The sequence below is a fragment of the Dasypus novemcinctus genome, chromosome 7 (genome assembly GCF_030445035.2).
Source record: "Dasypus novemcinctus isolate mDasNov1 chromosome 7, mDasNov1.1.hap2, whole genome shotgun sequence".
NCBI lineage: Eukaryota > Metazoa > Chordata > Mammalia > Cingulata > Dasypodidae > Dasypus > Dasypus novemcinctus.
In genome coordinates, this window is record NC_080679.1 from 92,832,162 (window position 1) to 92,850,317 (window position 18,156).

An 18,156-nucleotide genomic window follows, 5' to 3' on the forward strand; every position below is an offset into this window, starting at 1 on the left:
CTAGAAGGGTTCAACAACAGATTTCTCCCTGTCCTGGCCTTGCTGTTTTTGCACTCACTTTCTGCTCTCTGTGTCTGTTCATTGTGTGCTCAGCTTCTTTTATGGGAAGGGCCAGGAACCAAACCCAGGACCTCCCATATGGGAAGGAGGCACCCAATGGCTTGAGCCACCTCCACTCCCACTTTTTGTCCCTCTCATTGTGTTCCCGTTGTGTCTCTTCATTGAGTCATCTTGTTGCATCAGCTCACCATACCAGCCCATCACATCGGCTTGCTGTGTTGCTTATCTTCTGTAGGGAGCACCAGAAATTGAACTCAGGACCTCCCGTGTGATAGGCAAGAGCCCAATTGCTTGGGCCACATCCACTTTCCCTAAGCTTATACTAATCAAAAACTGTTAGAAGGGACAAAGGTCATTTCATATTGATAAAGGGTCAGTTCAACAAGAAGACATGACAATTAGAAATGTATCAGCATGTCCCCAAAATACATGAAGTAAATTTTGACAGATCTGAAGGAAGAAATGAACAGGTCCTACATTAATAGTGTGAGATTTCAATGCACCACTTTCAGTAATGTTCAGTAATAGAACATCTAAACAGAAAATCAATAAGGAAACAGAAGACTTGAACAATACTTATAAACTAGACCCTACAGACATAAATACAATACTTCACCCAATAGCAGCATATACACATCCTTCTCTAGTGCACATGGATCATTGTCCAGGATAAATCATATGTTAGGTCACAAAACAAGTCAAAATAAATTCAAAGATATTGAAAGCATACAATGTGTCTTCTCTGACCATAATGTAATACATCTAGAAAGCAATAAAAAAGGGAGAACTAGAAAATTCACAAATACATGGAAATTTTAAATGCACTCAAACAACCAATGGGTCATGAAAAAAAAAAACACAAGGGAAATTAGGAAACATCTTATGCAAATGAAAACAAAAACACAACATACCAAAACTTATGGAATGCAGCAAAGGCAGTGCTGAGAGGTAAATATATACCTCTAAATTTTCATATTAAAAAAGAGGGGAGGTGGTGTAGCTCACTGATTTGAGTGTCTCTTTCCCATGTATGAGGTCCCAGGTTCAATCCCCAGTACCTCCTTAAAAAAAAAAAAAAAGTAGAGGAAGAAGAAAGAGCTCAAATCAAAGATCTAACCTGACACATGGAAGAAGTAATAAAGAAGGGCAAACTAAAACAAAAGCAACCAAAAGGAATGAAATAACAAGGATTAGAGCAGAGAAAAATGAAACAGAGTTTTAAAAAAAGAATCAATAAGACCAAAAGTTCATTCTTTGAAAAGATCAATAAAAATCAACAAATCTTTAGCTAAACTGACAAAAGAAAAAAGACACAAATAACTGAAATCAGAAATGTAAAGGAGGGCATTACAGTCAACTACACAGAAATAAAAAGGATAATAAGATACTATGAACAACTGTATACCAATAAATGAGATAACCTGGATGAAATGGGCAAACTCCTAGAAACAAGCTACTTACACTGATGTAAGAAACAGAGGATATCCACAAAACATTAACAATAGTAAAGAGATTGAATTGGTCATCAAAAACCTCCCAACAAAGTAAAGCCAGGAACAGATGGCTTCACAAGGGAATTTTACCAAAACATTTCAAGAAAAATTAACACCAATCCTACTCAAACTCTTCCAAAATATTGAAGAGGAGGGAAAACTCTCTAACTCACTCTCTGAGGTCAAGATCACCCTCCTACCAAAGCCAGATAAAGATACCAAAATAGAAGAAACTTATAGACCAATAGTTCTTATGAAGATGCAAAAATTCTCCACAAACTACTCACAAACTAAATACATTAGCACATTAAAAGAATTATACACCATGATCAAGTGTGATTTGCCCCAGATATGCAAGGGAAGTTTCAATTAATGAAAATCAATTTATATAATATACCATACCAATAATATGAAGGGGAAAAATCATCTCAATTGACACAGAAAAGGCATTTGACAAAATTCAGTACTATTTCTTAACAAAAACACTTAGAAAAATAGGACTAGAAAGAAACTTTCTCAACATGATATGGGGCATATATGAAAAACCCACAGTTTATATCGTACTTAATAGTAAAAGACTGAAAGTTTTCCCTCTTAAGATCAGGAAAAAGACAAGGATGCTTGCTGTCACAACTGTTATTCAACACTGTACTGGAAGTCCTAGCCAGAGCAATTATGCAAGAAAAATAAAATAAAAGGCATCCAAATCAGAGAGGAAGAAGTGAAACTTTCACTATTTGGAGATTACATATAAACAGGAAATCCTGAAAAACCCACAACAAAGCTACTAAAGTTAATGAGTTCAGCAAAGTGGCAGGGTACAGGATCAATGTACAAAAATCAGCAGGGTTTCTACATACTAGTAATGAACTATCTAAAGAAAAAAACAAGAAAAATTTTCCATTTATAGCAGCAACTAAAAGAATCAAATATCTAGGAATAAATCTAACCAAGGATGTAAAGAATTTGTACACAGAAAACTGTAAAACATTAAAATAAATCAAAGAAGATCTAAATAAATGGAAGGACATTCTGTGTTCATGGATTGGAAAACCAGATATTGTTAAAATATCAGTTCTACCCAAAGCCAATTTACAGATTCAGTGCAATCCCAATCAAAATTCCAACAACTTTCTTTGCAGAAATGAAAAAGCCAACCAAAAAATATATATGGAAGAATAAGGGAAACTGAATAGTCAAAGCCATCTTGCAAAAAGAGAACAAAGTTAGATGATTCACACATTCTGATCTTAAAACTATTACAAAGCCACAATAATCAGAACACCACGGTACCGGCAGAAGGACACATATAGAGACGAATGCAATTAAATTTGGATTTCAGAAATCATCCCTCACATTTACACATAGATTACAATAGATTACAATAATCTATTGGGAAAAACAGTCTCTTCAACAAATAATAGGAAACTGGGCATTCATATGCAAAAGGATTAATCTGGACCCCTACCTCACACCATATACAAAATACTAACTCAAAATGTATCAAAGAACTAAATATAGGAACAAACTATAAATCTTCTAGAAGAAAACATATGGAAGATCTTCAGGTCCCTGTGTTAGGCAATGGTTTCTTAGATTTTACACCAAAAGCATGAGCAACAAAAGAAAAGAGATAAATGGGACTTCATCAAAATTAAAAATCAGTGTACATCAAAGGACTTCATCATGAAAGTAAAGATGACCTACAGAATGGGAAAAAATATTTGGAAACTACATATTCAGCAAGGGTTTAATATCCAGAATATATAAAGAAATTCTACAACGCAACAACAAAAAAAGATAAACAACTCAATTTTAAAAATGGGCAAAAGACTTGAGTAGACATTTCTCCAAAAAGATATGCACATATGGCCAAAATCACATAAAATGATGCTCAAAATCATTTGCCACTAGGGAAATGCAAGCCAAAGCCACAGTGAGATATCATTTCATACACACTAGAATGGCTACTACTAAAAAAATAATAATAATAATTGTTGCAGAGGATGTGAAGAAATATGAATACTCCATTTTGGGTGGGAATATAAAACGGTACAGCCCCTATGGAATACAGTTTGGCAGTTCCTCAGAAAGTTAGGTACAGAATTATCACATGACCCAGTCATCCCGTGTATTTCCAAAAGAACTGAAAGCAGGAACTCAAACAGAAATTTGCACACCAATTTTCATAGTGACATTATTCACAACTGCCAAAAGAGGGAAGCAACCCAAGTGTCTATCAGCAGAGGAATAGGTAAATAAAACATATACAAATGCAATGGAATATTATTTGGTTGTAAAAAGGAATAAAATTCTGATACATGTGACAACATGAAAATAATTAAAGGGGAAATTTTAGACTGCAAATATGTTATCAAATTAAAATTTTAAAAAAAATTTAAACAGTGGCCACTAATGTAAACTATGTACTATAGTTAATATAATTATAATAAAATTGTTTCATTGATTCTAGCTTGTCATACTAATGCAAAGTGTCAATAATAGAGAAAATTATGTACATGAGGGAGTTATACAGGAACTCTTGTTTTCTGCATGATTTTTCTGTAAATCTACAACTTCTGTAAATTTTTAAAAATATAAAATAGCAAACATGTCACATGACCATTTCAGCTATTTCACCTGTCAGGAAGATTTATACTGATTTCAAATCCACAGATATATCTTACAAACCAGAAGAATAATTATAACTAAGGTTAGACAATTCCTTAAGAATACTAATGTGTTCTGCAAATAAATTTCAATATTGATTCAAAGACTGCTGAAATTGATGCTTAAGTGAAATTCTGTAATTTAGTTTTGGTTTTCATTAACATCATGTCCTAGATGCCATGCTTATGAGCTTAGTCATCTTCAGTGTTCATGTGAACTTCAAGTGTCTCTACCCTTTGCCAATTTCCCTGGCCAGTAGTTAATATAAGCAAAATTAAACCAACCAAAAGCTTACCTATTTAAAGAAAGCTGGTGGTATACCTTTATTGTGCATAAAAATGCTAGTTTAATTTCAAATTTTCATATCCTATATTAGGGAAGGGAAAGGAAGTCAAATACTTACTAAATACCACCTACATAGGTACTGTGATCATTACCTCGTGTATGGTGCTTGGGGAAAAAAGAAGACTGGGAGTAAATTGATATTACCTTTACTTTACATAGACAATGAAGTCCCAAAAATGTTTACAATCTGTGTTCAAGAACAGGCTCACCAAAATCCAGCCACACTTTATAAGAGACACATTCAGGAAGCTAAATGACTTTTCATTTTAGGGACCACTAAAATAAATCATAAAGTGGATCTTACTTGACTAGAGATGATAGTTCTATTTTTTTGCTTCCTCTCCAACTTTATCTTTTGCTACCAACTTTTAAGTCATTGGTACTAGTGATCCAAAGGAACTGCTTTATTAGAATCTCTTACAAATAATGTATTGAGAGGGAGACTGAAGTTAGAAGTTAAAACAATGTTTCAAAAATCTCTGTGGATTTTAAGTATCCAGGCATAATTTTGTCTCTTATTAGCTTTAATATTTTTCTTCCTGGATTTTGATAACAGTAACAAAAAAGGTAGTACAGTTTTACCTGTAATTCAACTAATCTAACAACATCACTGTTATCATGCTCTTTCATGTTTCCTTAATTAACACATATAACTGAGAGCTCTTATACTTAGTAAGCTACTCACAAGTATACTGAGTTATTGTCTCTTACAAAATGAGAAGCTATTTTGCAAAGCATGAAGATCCTGTTATTAATGAGTATTACTATATCACATGCTCAAACATCACTGAGTTTAGAAAAGGAGAAATAAATTTAATTGCACTCCACTTCAAGCTAAAATTATATTGACAATTAAGATTTACAAATGAGAACTCAGAGGTTTTTTTTAAGTATTTTAAATGTTTCATCATAGAATTCCAGTAAACAGAAATGCACTATGTATTATTAATTTATCAGAAACTATATAAACTCAGGTAAATTTTCAGGAACATATAAGCCATATATATCAAGTCTACCATAATTCATATATGCCTAAAAAAGAAAAGGAATGGTAGAAACTTCAAGGAATTTATTACTACCATAGGAATGATTATTTACAACAGGAAAAGGGTTTGTCAATAATTGGGGTTGCCCACCTTGTTATTGGCCCATCTTTATAACAAAAAGCAAGGAAAAGAGAAAACATAAGGATGTCCGCACAACTGATTTCTAGCCATTACCCTACAACCTCAGATTAAGGATGTATCATTAGCTGCTAATCTCAAAGTCCTAAAAAGGTATCCTGCAGGCAATGGCCTGCAGTGACAAGAGCAACTTTCTTGCTAACTACAACCACTCTTCATTAAATCCTTATCACTTGGGAATCTATAGATAACACTTTTTGAAAGCTTACTATGTTCCAGGAACTCTTCCAGGTTCAACTGCTCTTCAACAATCCTACGGGGCAAGTACTACTCTTTCCCCATTTTATAGAAAGGGAAGAAATGAGGCCCACGTAATTTAAGAAAACTGCCCAAGTCACATAGCTATTTTTGAAGTAGAGGTGTTGAAGGCAGGCACTCTGCAAAGACGCTCCAAAGATCACACTCTCGGACGTCTGTTACGTCTGTTACGTTGCTTACAAACGGGACACCAATCCCATTTGTAGAATCAGTTCCTTGATTCCATTAAGATTACCCTCCAAACTGAAAAGAGATCTTGATATGCATACTTTAAAGCCCACTTCTTTCCTATGTATGATGAAGGTTAAAAAAAGAAAACTTTTCACATCCGCGCTTTGAGAAGCCCTCTGTGCTGCTCAGGCTTCACCTTAGTCAGCCCACAGCCAGCTACACCCTCAGAGTGGGTAATGGAAGGAAAAAAGCTGGTGTGTGTTCTGTGAGCGGGCTCACCCTCAGACCTAAATAGACTTTTGTTACATCAGCCACACCACTGGTGTTAAAGAGAAGCCCACACCACCTTACCAATATTTCCAGTTAGGACCTAGAAGTTATAAAATAGACGTTGAGTTTTAAAAAGTTTTCAAAAAGTGCCCTTGGCCTATAATGAAAGGAAAAAAGATGCAGACAGTCCTGGTTTAAATTCTCATACCCCACTCCCTATTTTCACCCCATTCTCCCTGGTTGCCCCTCTTCTTCAAGTCTACCTGAGCAACCCACATGCTGCCCTGACCTCCCCGCGCTCCACTTCCGCTCCTCACTCACTGAGGTCTGCTGGCTCTGAAAGTACCCCTGGGTCTCCTCTAATTTAAATTCTCCTCTTCACCTACTCCATTCTCCTGCCAGCTTAGAATTAGAAGGAACCTCCCCCATGAAGCAACACTTCCTTTCACTTAGCTACCAGGGAATCACTAGAAGAGCATGTGGTCCCGAGGGGAACACTGCCTGATGCATCCCCAAAGTGCCCTCCATCTAAAAGTTTATTATTAAACCAACCGAAACTGCGTAGTGAATTACAATTATCTTGTTCTCTAAAATCTCCACACCACCACAGGGGTGTCTGCTCCTTTTGGGGAGGGCAAAAATCGAGATGAAGACTTAGTGGAAACTTAGTGACCTACTTGGGGGGTAAGGAGGTAAAAGGAGGGGGAAAAGCACTGACCAGGAAGCCACTCCTAGGCTACTATAAAAAGCCCTGTACATAGAACTGAAGGGAATCTGGAATGTAGATGCCATTTTTGGCCCCGAGCCTTCTTTCCTGCAGGTGGACACTCAAAAGAAGTTAGTCAACATTATTCTTTCTGTCAGATCCCTTGACCACCACCTCCCCTCATCAGAACTGAAGATTTAGGCTGCCCCAACTCCAAAAGAAAAATAATAGCCTTCTACTTGACCCTGATATTTCTACATCTCTTCTAAATTTTATCTATTTTACCTGAAAAAAAGAAAAAGAAACAAAACTCTAGGTTTCACTTAGGTCAACAGGGAACAATATTCAGTGTTGATCAACATAAGATGTTAATACTATGTTTAACCATACCAAGGAACCAGAGCGTCTACAACTGTAAGCAAGAGAGTCCCATCCATCAGCCATATGGGATCGAGGTCCTCAGGATTGGGGAATAAAATATGGACTAGAGTGGACTTAGTAGCATTTTACTGTAGACTTACTGTGATTCTAGCAATGGAAGAAATTATATCATTGATGTGAAGACAGTGGCCACTGGAGGTGCTAAAGGCAGGGAGAAGGAAAAAGAGGTGTAATATGGGGACATTTTCAGGACTTGGGAATTGTCCTGAATGACACTGCAATTACATATCAGGCCATTATATATTCTGCCATAACGTACAGCATTGAGTGGGAGAGAGTGTAAACTACAATGTAAACTACAATCCATGCTTAGTGGCAATGCTCCAAATGTGTTTATTAATTGTAACGAATGTACCGCACTAATAAAAGAAGTTGTCAATGTGGGGAAGGATGGGAGGTGTGGTGAGTGGGGCATATGGGAATCTCTTAGATTTTTGTGTGTAACATTTTTTGTAATCTTAATATCGTTTTAAAAAATTAAAAATACATTTTTAAAAAGTTTAAAAAATGATATGTTTATAGGAAGAAAGACACACTATGAAGGAAAGTGAGACAAAAGAACCAGTATCACTACATATAAACCCCACCACTTCCAGAAATCCCAGTCTTCACAAATGTCTCTATTTCCTTACCCTCAGTAACTTTTATTCAAATAACTGGATTAAAGATAAGAAGAACCATGTAACTTATTCCATTTTGTTGTATTTTCTGTTTAATTTATCCAAAAAAGCATACATAATAGTTCTTCTATTCTCCTTGCAAATACAAGCTAATTTAACCAAAGCTTCTTCAAGTGGAACTGGCACCGAAACACCCCTTACAGCACTATCTCATCACCCAAACACACTCTACCCAGCGACCAAGACTTAGAATACAACCCATTTGTTAATTGAGAACTGCCTGTGTTTTAGGAAAGAAATTTTGTAGAAGAGGTATCAAATGAGTTGGGAGTCAGGGGAGACAGAGCTGCAAGTGCAGGAATGCCCACAAAAAGTGCCAGCCAACAAGGAGCATTTTCATTGGTGTCTTGGGCTTTCAACACCAACTTATTCTTAAAGTAAGACAGTTTATCAGTCAGAATCATCTTACAAAATTGGAAAAAATTAAAAACACAGTCAGTAAATACACCTGTACAACAAACCTATACTTTAAACATCACTCTGCAGGAAAAAAATGTAGCACCCCTATTCACATTTAAGGTCCAGTTTCTACAGAGGCAGATATTTCTTAACTATTGAAGTCAGGAAAATTTACCACTTTAGAATGGCTTTGATTGGCAGGCATTTTGTGAGAAAGGACAGCTGGTTTTAAAAAGTTCCATGGTCATTTGACATCAGTGACTCAAATGAATTGTGCTCGCTCTCTCGCTCTGGTGCTCTCTGTCGCTCACTCTCTCTCTAGCCCAGCCCCATGGCTACATCCTACCTCCTAGACAAAATATACGCTCATGGCAGGGGCTTACAGGGACAGGAATCACCGCAAAAGAACTGTACACAATTGCACGGATATCTTATTCAATGTGTTGATTGAATCTGCCTATAGTGATTTCTCTCAAGAGAGCCTGTCAGCTCAAAATTACCAAAGACTTGAAACTGCTGGGATCTACTTCATTTGGCAATTAGGGTGGCGGCGATGTCTAATTTAGGAAAGAGGAAACGACAAAAAGTCCCAGGGATCAATAAGCCCTTGTTTTGCCTTGGTCTTACTGACTAAAGTCCATCCCTAAAGTGCTATATCTGGGGCAGTATCATCTTATTCTATGCTGTGAATTCAACTTATTAAAGAGAAATCAAACAAAAAACATGAAACAGTATTACCTAGGCACAAATTTAAGCTATAAATTCTGAAGTAGAACATGCTTACTGAGGGTAAATGACATAAACCATGCACACATTTAGCAACAACTCATCATATTAGATATCACGACCTTCGGCCTTGGCATTTCCAGTGTCGTTTCGGATAGCACTGGTAAAGATGGCAGAAGTAATCTAACCCCGTAACACATACGTACCAAACAGAACTGCAGCTCTGAAATCACCTCAATAGAAACAACATCTTTTCACAATTACTTTTAAGGAAACAAGGTAATATTTTAAAAGAAATAGTGCATCAAGTATAACCAAGTATGAATTTCAATACTAAGTCAGTCAATAATAGCGACACCATACACTCCTCGGGAAATCTTGAGGGAAATGTGTTTACAGTTCAGAATAAAGAAAAGACTAACACGACCTTATTCAACACTGTCCACCTTTAGGAGGAAGCACATTAAAAAAAAAAAAATGAGCTTCTTTTCTTTAATTAACTGTAAGCCAGGAAATTATTTCTTCCTAATATATGTCTTTAACTTGGTACTTCCCATTCAGGATATAGGATTCAGAGCAACATGCCTGGTTCCACCAACTTGTACTATACCACAAAGAAACAGATATGACAAGCGCAAGGCAAAAAAAAAAAAAAAAAAGGTATCCACAAAAAGGAAGCTTCCCTCACTATATAACATAAAATCATTTTCTTCAAAGTCCTTCACCTCCCTCTTCAAAAGGTACAAGAACAGGGAAGCAGATCTGGCTCAACTAATAGAGCGTCTGCCTACCAAATAGGAGGCCCAGGGTTCAAATCCAGGGCCTCCTGACCTGTGTGATAAGCTGGCCCATGCACAGTGCTGATGTGCGCAAGGAGTGCCATGCCACGCAGGGGTGTCTCCCACGTAGGGGAGTCCCATGTGCAAGGAACGTGCCCCCGCAAGGAGAGCTGCCCCATGCGAAAAAAGCAGGCTGCACCACACACATGGAGAGCTGACACAGCAAGATAACACAACAAAAAGACAGATACCTGGTGCTGCTCACAGGAGTACAAGCAGACACAGAAAAACACACAGCAAATGGACACAGAGCAGATGATGGGGGGAAGGGGAGAGAAATAAATAAAAAATTAAAAAAATTAAAAGGTACAAGAACACACTGCCTGACTAGTACCACAAAATACCCCAGCAGCCTAGGGGAAGATGAACAGTAGAACAATATTAACTACTAAAGAGGTGGCTGTAAGAATTTCAAACCTGTAAACAACAAAACCGTTTAGCAAAATTGTTTCCTGGCATCATTGTGGACTATGTGAAGGCATATTTGCAGTACAAAGGAAAAAAACAGAACGAAAACAAACTGAACGCTTTATTTGGAATCTTTATACCAATCTCACTTCATGGATTCCCTCACAAAATTTGCACTCAAAATGAGATAATACTACATAAGTAACTACACTTTTAAGAAATAAAACCAGGATTCAGAGTTGGACCCTTTCTGTAGGTCCTTTCATTTCCATTTCCTTTCTCACCCTCCTGCCTTCTAATAAAGACAAATTTTTGGCAGGGACTTAGAAGGTATCCAGAACATTTGGATGAATTAGACAAGAGTCTAAATGAACAAACCTTGGCACTTGTAAATGAAGAAGTCTTTTGAAACCAAAGAGCCAAAACAGAGGAAAAATAACATAATGCTTTCTGAAAAAGAATTTCACTTTTTAAAAAAATAAGATACACAGTTCTCAAGAATCAAGTGCAGTATTCCAAATTAGTATTTCTCAAATCAAACAGAAGTTTTGACTATAATTTCTAAACAAAACCATCAGCCTACACAAGTCCCATATATAGTTTTTGAGCAGAAAGAGGTATCTTGTCATAATCAATTCATGTACAATGACTTACTTGCTTCCTTCTGTAGTGAGTAAACTGCGAGAGGCCTAAAACAGTGGCCACAGCACCTCCACCTATGAGAATAGTGCCCTTTACAGCCTTTTGAAATGCCATTTCTTAGCCTACAAAGAAAAAAAAAGAAGTCAATTGCTATTTTTATCACATAACAATCCCAATAACAAAAAAGAGACCATGTCGATTATTGAAGTAAGTTAAGCTAGAAAAGTAAATGTAAAATAAGGCATTAGGATGCCAATTTGTACACAATTCAAAAACAAAAGCAAGAAAAAGTCTAAAGGATAGCTTACATAAAAGTTACCTTCCAAAGGGTAAATTAAGAAGGCAAATTAAGAAACAACTGAGGATATTTAAACAGTGTAAAGTTAAGAGAGTTGTGAAAAGAAATGCCATTGTAGATTTGGCAAAACTGCATGCTGTACTTGCACATTTGTTCAACAGCTAACCCCTTCACAAGAAGAACTGGTAGAAGTCTTCTGTCACTCAACATGACAATGAACCTCTCCTCTCAGGTTCTTTGGCAAATGTTTAATTCAATTTGTGGTACAACTCCCTTCCAGAGTTTTTTCCTCCCTAATGAAGTTCTCTCACCAGAGCTGAAAGCCAATACACATTTGTATCCCCAAAAGGGTCTATGCTTTACAGATAAAAAGCCAAAGGAAATCATGCCTCGATACTTCCACAAAGGGACAAACTTAACACTGCTGTAGTTCCTTTTGGTAGAGGAATATTTTTAAAACAGTTTCTCCTAGCCAGAATTGCATGACACCACAATTTTAAGGAGGAAGTCCTCTAGATCATATACTCTTTCATATTCATTGTGTATTTCTAAATAAAATTTGCACTGCAAGTGTTAGCACTTGACTTTTCTTTCCTTTGTTCAAAATATCATATTTTCACTACTGGACTAAAGAATTTTTTAAAAGTTTTTGAAGACTTGAAATTATTCTTTAACTCTTTCAGAAACCAAGACAAAAAACAAAAACATAACAATGAAAAGTCCACCAAAAACACTTGTCAGGTTTATTCCGTTAAACATAAAAGATAACATTGTGTGATCACCTAACTTAGAATTAATATTGAATAATTTTACCAGCCTAAGACTTTCCATTTGTAATAGCAATTGTATACACCCACTTCTTAAGTGTGTAGCACTTGGGGAGAAGCCAGTACCTTATTTTTCTGTATGGGTGGAGGTTTGACTTGTCTGGACAACATACCTTGTAATTTACAGATATCTCATGACTCAAGAACACATTTATTATAAAGGCAGTTTTGACTTAAGATACTAAATAATATACAGTAGTGCAACATAAATTAAGATACAGTTAAATGCTTGGGTCCAGCCTGGATGGCTAGGAGCTATTAAATTTATCTATCAAAACTATCTTAAATCAAAGAATTTCAGTACAATTCGTAATTATGATTCTATAGAAAATTCATTTTAGAACACTACAAATTATATATTAAAGTTAAAAGGTTGACATTTCTTAAAATTATATTTTTCCTCTAATCTCATTTCTTCTGGCAAACTCCTAAATTTTAAGATTCTTTTAAATAAAGATACTCCCCAGGAAAATATTTCACGTGCAAACAAATATACTCTGCTGCTGGAGATCTTTCTTTATAGTCCCTTCTCTACATCCCCTCTCTCCAAAGTTATGCAAGATGGTTGATGGATGCTACCTAGGGCCCTCCATTCATCATTCAGTAAACTCTAAGCAAAACCTTATGTCCAATTTGTTCTGATAGTAAAAATCAAAACTTATTCAATTTAGAGGGCACACATTTGTCCTAAGTCACAATCACCGTTTCTAGTACTGCTGTAAATGTATATATGGATACTATATTTTGCTGTCATTGCCCCCCAAAAAAGACCCTGGTCTCAAACACTCACCCAAAGTGTATGACAATCCCTTAGCATGCTATCTCCAGGCTAACTGGGTTCCCCTGACAATTAGGAACAGAGACTACAATTCAAGTTCTATTTACCTAAACATCCATGTGCCTGTCCCATATAGACAGCAGCCTGGTGATCCTCTGGATGCAAGTTTTGTGGTTGAATGACTTTAACTTAGTATCACTGCATCCATCTTGTTGATACTGTCATTGATGACTTCACAAAGGATACTAAACATCAACAGAACCAACTGAGGGATTTTACATAATACAGTCAATAAATGTCCCAGAGTCAGAGGTGTTCATCTCATTTTGGTTTGGAGTGAGTCTTACGAAATGTGTGGATCCCTGAAATTCCTTACTCACTCTATTATATTATATTGCTCCAATTTGATTTTGTTTGAGACCAAAACTTGTGATGGGGGATAGTTACATGGGTTTCCTCAGTGAATCACTATTCCTAGTAAAAGACTGCATTAACATTATTTTACAGAGTTAGAGGGAGATATTGACTATAATCAACAGTTTGGTTTTTTGATAAATTCACAAAATAATTTATGCTTAAGGGATCATTATTCCTACTGTGATCACATCCATCCACTAGATTATCTACTTAATTGTAATAAATCACTCTTACAAATAATTCAAAAACAAAGTCACAGAATCAGTGAGTAGCACCTGACTCTCCTAAATGATTATCATTATTATTATTGATGTTATAAAGATAATGGCGGCCATTTATTGAGTATTCCCTAGGTAATAGATAGTATGCTTTTCTTTACATATATCAGCTCACGTGACCCTCACAACATCCTAATTTCAAGGAAGAGGCTATTGTGGTTCAGAAGAAATAGGGGGAAGCGGACTTGGCCCTGTGGTTACGGCATCCATCTACCACATAGGAGGTCCGCGGTTCAAACCTCAGGTCCTCCCTGACCCGTGTGGAGCTGGCCCATGCGCAGTGCTGATGCGCGCAAGGAGAGCTGTGCCACGCAGGGGTGTCCCCCATGTAGGGGAGCCCCATGCGCAAGGAGTGTTCCCCATAAGGAGAGCCGCATAACGCGAAAAAAAGTGCAGCCTGACTAAGAATGGCACTGCCCACACGGAGAGCTGACATAACAAGATGACACAGCAAAAAAAAAAACCAGATTCCCGTGCCGCTAACAACAACAGAAGCGGACAAAGAAGAACACGCAGCAAACAGACACAGAGAACAGACAACGGGGGTTGGGGGGGGGGGAAGGGGAGAGAAATAAAGAAATAAATTAACATTTTAAAAAAAAAAAAAAAGAATAGGGGATTTGCCCAAGGTCACTCCCTGGTAAATGGGAGAATCATGATTTGAGCCAAGGCTTTCAAACTAGGTGGTTCTGCACAGCCTTTGGTCTCCAAAGGCAACTTCTCCCCAAGTGCTACATCATATTTTCTTATCACTCCCAAAAGAAGGCCCTGGTCTCAAACACTCACCTAAGGTACATTTCCTTACCATTAGGGTTTTTCTAAGCAATGAAGAAGCCTCCAGCAAAGCATCTACCTAGAAACCTTCTGCCTGGTAATACAAGAATTTTGTTTGAATATTGAAAGGAAGAAATTCAAAACCAGATAGGGAAGCGGACTTAGTCCAATGGAAAGGGCATTCGCCTACCACATGGGAGGTTCACGGTTCAAACCCCAGGGCTCCTTGACCCATGTGGAGCTGGCCCACGCACAGTGCTGATGCGCGCAAGGAGTGCCTGCCACGCAGGGGTGTCCCCCGCGTAGGGGAGCACCACGCGCAAGAAATGTACCATGTAAAGAGAGCCGCCCAGCACGAAAGAAAGTGCAGCCTGCCCAAGAATGGCGCCGCACACACGGAGAGCTGATACAACAAGATAAAGTAACAAAAAGAAACAGAGAGTTCTGGTGCCTCTGATAAGGATAGAAGCAGTCACAGAGGAACACACAGCGAATGGACACAGAAAGCACACAAGTGGAGGCGGGGGGGCGGGGCGGGGAGGGAAGAGAAATAAATAAAAAATAAAAAAACAGATAAATATGAACCAAGTACTATCAGTTACTTGTAAGCACTTGCATTTTACTGTAAGAACAAGAGTTTTCATAATAATTGCAAAGAAGTAAAGATGGCTCCTTTTAAGTAAGAGCTGCAAATAGGAAGTTAGTAAAGATGGAAACTAAATGTGGCAAAAAATCTTTACCTTCTGTAACCCAGAGTTGTGAGACAATTAGAGGGAGGAAAATTATCCAAAAATAAAATTAGCTTAGTTATCACGGTCTAATGTCCATGTTTTAAACCTATGAATTAAATAACAAATACACTGACTCAAGAGTGGCAGTGACAAGTGCCAAAATTCTAATTCTTTCAATGAGAACACTAGCCCAACTGGCAAAAACTAAACATAAAGGTACTCAACTAAGGATATCTGTGATTCTATCCACTGTGCTGAAGAAGTTTATTATCTATTTTGGAGGATTAAATGTTAAATTCTGTCTTGTTTTATAACTAGTGCTGCTACCTTGAGTGTTATTATAAATACTCTGAGACAAATGAAAGCAAGGTGCTATGTGATTGTAGAGGAGGGAAAGACTGATTCAGACTAAAGGAATAAAGGAAGCTTCAAAGAAGACAGTATGTTTGAGAAGGTCTTGAACAAAGAAAAATAATTAGAGGACAGAGAGTAGGAGGAGGTTTGGTAGACGATTTAGAGGAGAAAGAATGTGACAGTGATGTTCCAGAGGCGTGCAGGAACTTTCTGGTTTGGGTAGGGTTGGTGTTCAGATGGAAATATGGTTTAAGAAGTAGCCGGGAGCCCAACAGAGGAAGACTGTGTATGTGAGGTAAGGTATTTCTGGGGTATTCTGTTGGCAACGAGGAATTGGGGTTGTAATTCAAGTAAGCAAGAGGATTCATCCTGTTATTTATGAAGAGTATTCAAGTAGGTTGATGTGTTGAAGCTTACAGTGAAGACAGAGAGAACAATTAGAGGCCATTAAACTGGCCCCTGTGTGAGAGGATGAGAGCCTGGTTCAGGGCTGGTGTGAAAAGTGCGAATGCCAGGATGATCGCTCTGCAGAAATCTCTAGGGACAGCACTCACTGAGAGGCCATGACAGGACCTGAGAACCGATCACAGGAGGAAGCAGGACCTGACTGAGACGGAGATTGGGTAGCTGGGGCCTGGCTTCAACATTACAACAGTAAGATTTATGAAGAGCAGCACATTCAAGGGAGAAGAGGAGCTCAGACTGGTAGAAGGAATTGTTAAGGTACTGACAGAAGACCTGGTTGGAGAAAACAGATATGATATGAAATCTGAAACTCACGAGAGTAATGTGAGCTCAAGATGTGGTTTGGGAAATCTTCTACCTAGAAGTGACAGATATAACTGCTACATATTACAATGCACTTACTGACAGCAAATAAAAACTGGGTCTGCCCTTCTCAAAGTTTGCCCACCAATGCTTTCTTTTTCTATTTTAATGTACAATATTCGACAATTTATGCATGAAAAGGTGCATGTATATATATGTGTGTAAATGTATATATATATATTCATAATACTTATCAGCAAATTACTGTCTTGTAACCTGTTTATATTACTCAAGATATCATGAGTAATAAAACCATCTTGTATGACATTTATTTTATCAGGTGGTATTGATGGACCATGATTTATTTAACCATTCCAATTTGTTGGACATTTCAATGATTATCATCGTACATAGTTACATGCCTATCCTCCATCCTTGTGCTCCAAGCTGCACTTCTTTTCTAGGCCTGCTGCACAGCTGGTGTCAGACCTCCCTTAACCTGCTAGTGTGAAGGTAACTCTTCTGACTCCTTGCAATCTGAAACTATTTTTTTATTCTGCTTCCTCACTTGACCATCTTTTGGTTATATACAGAGTTCAGGGCTGAAAATAATTCTCTCCCAGAACTCCCATGATATTGCTTCATTATCTCCTAGTCTCCACTACTGATGATAAAAAAACAAAAACAAAAATCTCATGCCTTCATGATTTCTCTCTCCTTTGTATACGCTTGACTTTTCTACTCTGAAAGATTTAAAAACCTTGCCTATATATTTGGTGCTCTGCTGACCCATGCTTTTGGCTGACACTGCAACTCATCTGGTTCAATTGAACTCTTAGTTGTCCTTTTAGGACTCCCATTATAGACAGAGTGACTTCAACAAGTGAGAGCAACTGCTAAGATACTATTTCAAATAGTCCCTGAGCATTCACAACTCCTGCTTCCTTCTATGGCTACTCTCCCAGATAAACTACACATTTGAATAACTTAGCCACACACTTTAGACTTTAAGAGTGCAAATTGTAAAATACAATTAATGTAACTAATGGACTATAATAGCAATATTGTAATATTCTTGCATCAGTGTCAAAGAAGGTACTGTGTTAATAATAGGGGGTATGGAAAAAATATACCAAATGTATCCTAACCATAGTCAGTGGTAATAGTCTGTGGATGTTCTCTCTTAACCTCTAACCAATGTTCCACAACAATATCAGGTGTTGGTAGAGGGGAGTCGTATGGGAATTCTGCACATTATATATGATTGTTTTGTAAGTTCACAACTTCTCCAATAAAAATATACTTTAAAAATATTTTAAATATTTTTTAAAAAGCAAATAATAGCCACCCATTGAAAAGGGAGAGGATCCCATCAGCAACCACCCATAAGCAAATTTATTACAGAACAAGGGAATACTTCCTGGCCCTTGAATTCTCTAAATAGAGTACTAGATAAAATACTCAAACTCTATCCTCATCTTATCTCTCCATTAGCCTAACTTCTCAAAATACATATTTAGCATAAGTAAAAATTCATCCATCTGCATTCATCACTCCTCTGTGGAAAGACCCTGAGGGTTTTCTCCCAAAATCCTCCTATCCCTCTGGCCTCTTCTATATAAATAGCAATTACCTTTCC

General features: G+C 37.3%; 1 protein-coding gene across 9 annotated transcripts in view; it reads right to left on the bottom strand.

Annotated features, from left to right (window-relative positions):
- The window catches only part of GPD2 (glycerol-3-phosphate dehydrogenase 2), a 158,609-nt gene that overhangs the window by 115,790 nt on the left and 24,663 nt on the right, over positions 1-18,156 (bottom strand). For 8 of the 9 annotated variants that reach the window (XM_058300899.1, XM_058300900.2, XM_012523466.4 and 5 more), the window contains exon 3: positions 11,305-11,414. In XM_058300899.1, coding sequence (XP_058156882.1) covers positions 11,305-11,406 — 102 coding nt within the window. In that variant the 5' untranslated portion in view covers positions 11,407-11,414. Of the gene's footprint in view, positions 1-11,304; positions 11,415-13,302; positions 13,370-18,156 lie in introns of those variants that run through there. The other variant, XM_058300903.2, reaches the window with a different exon arrangement.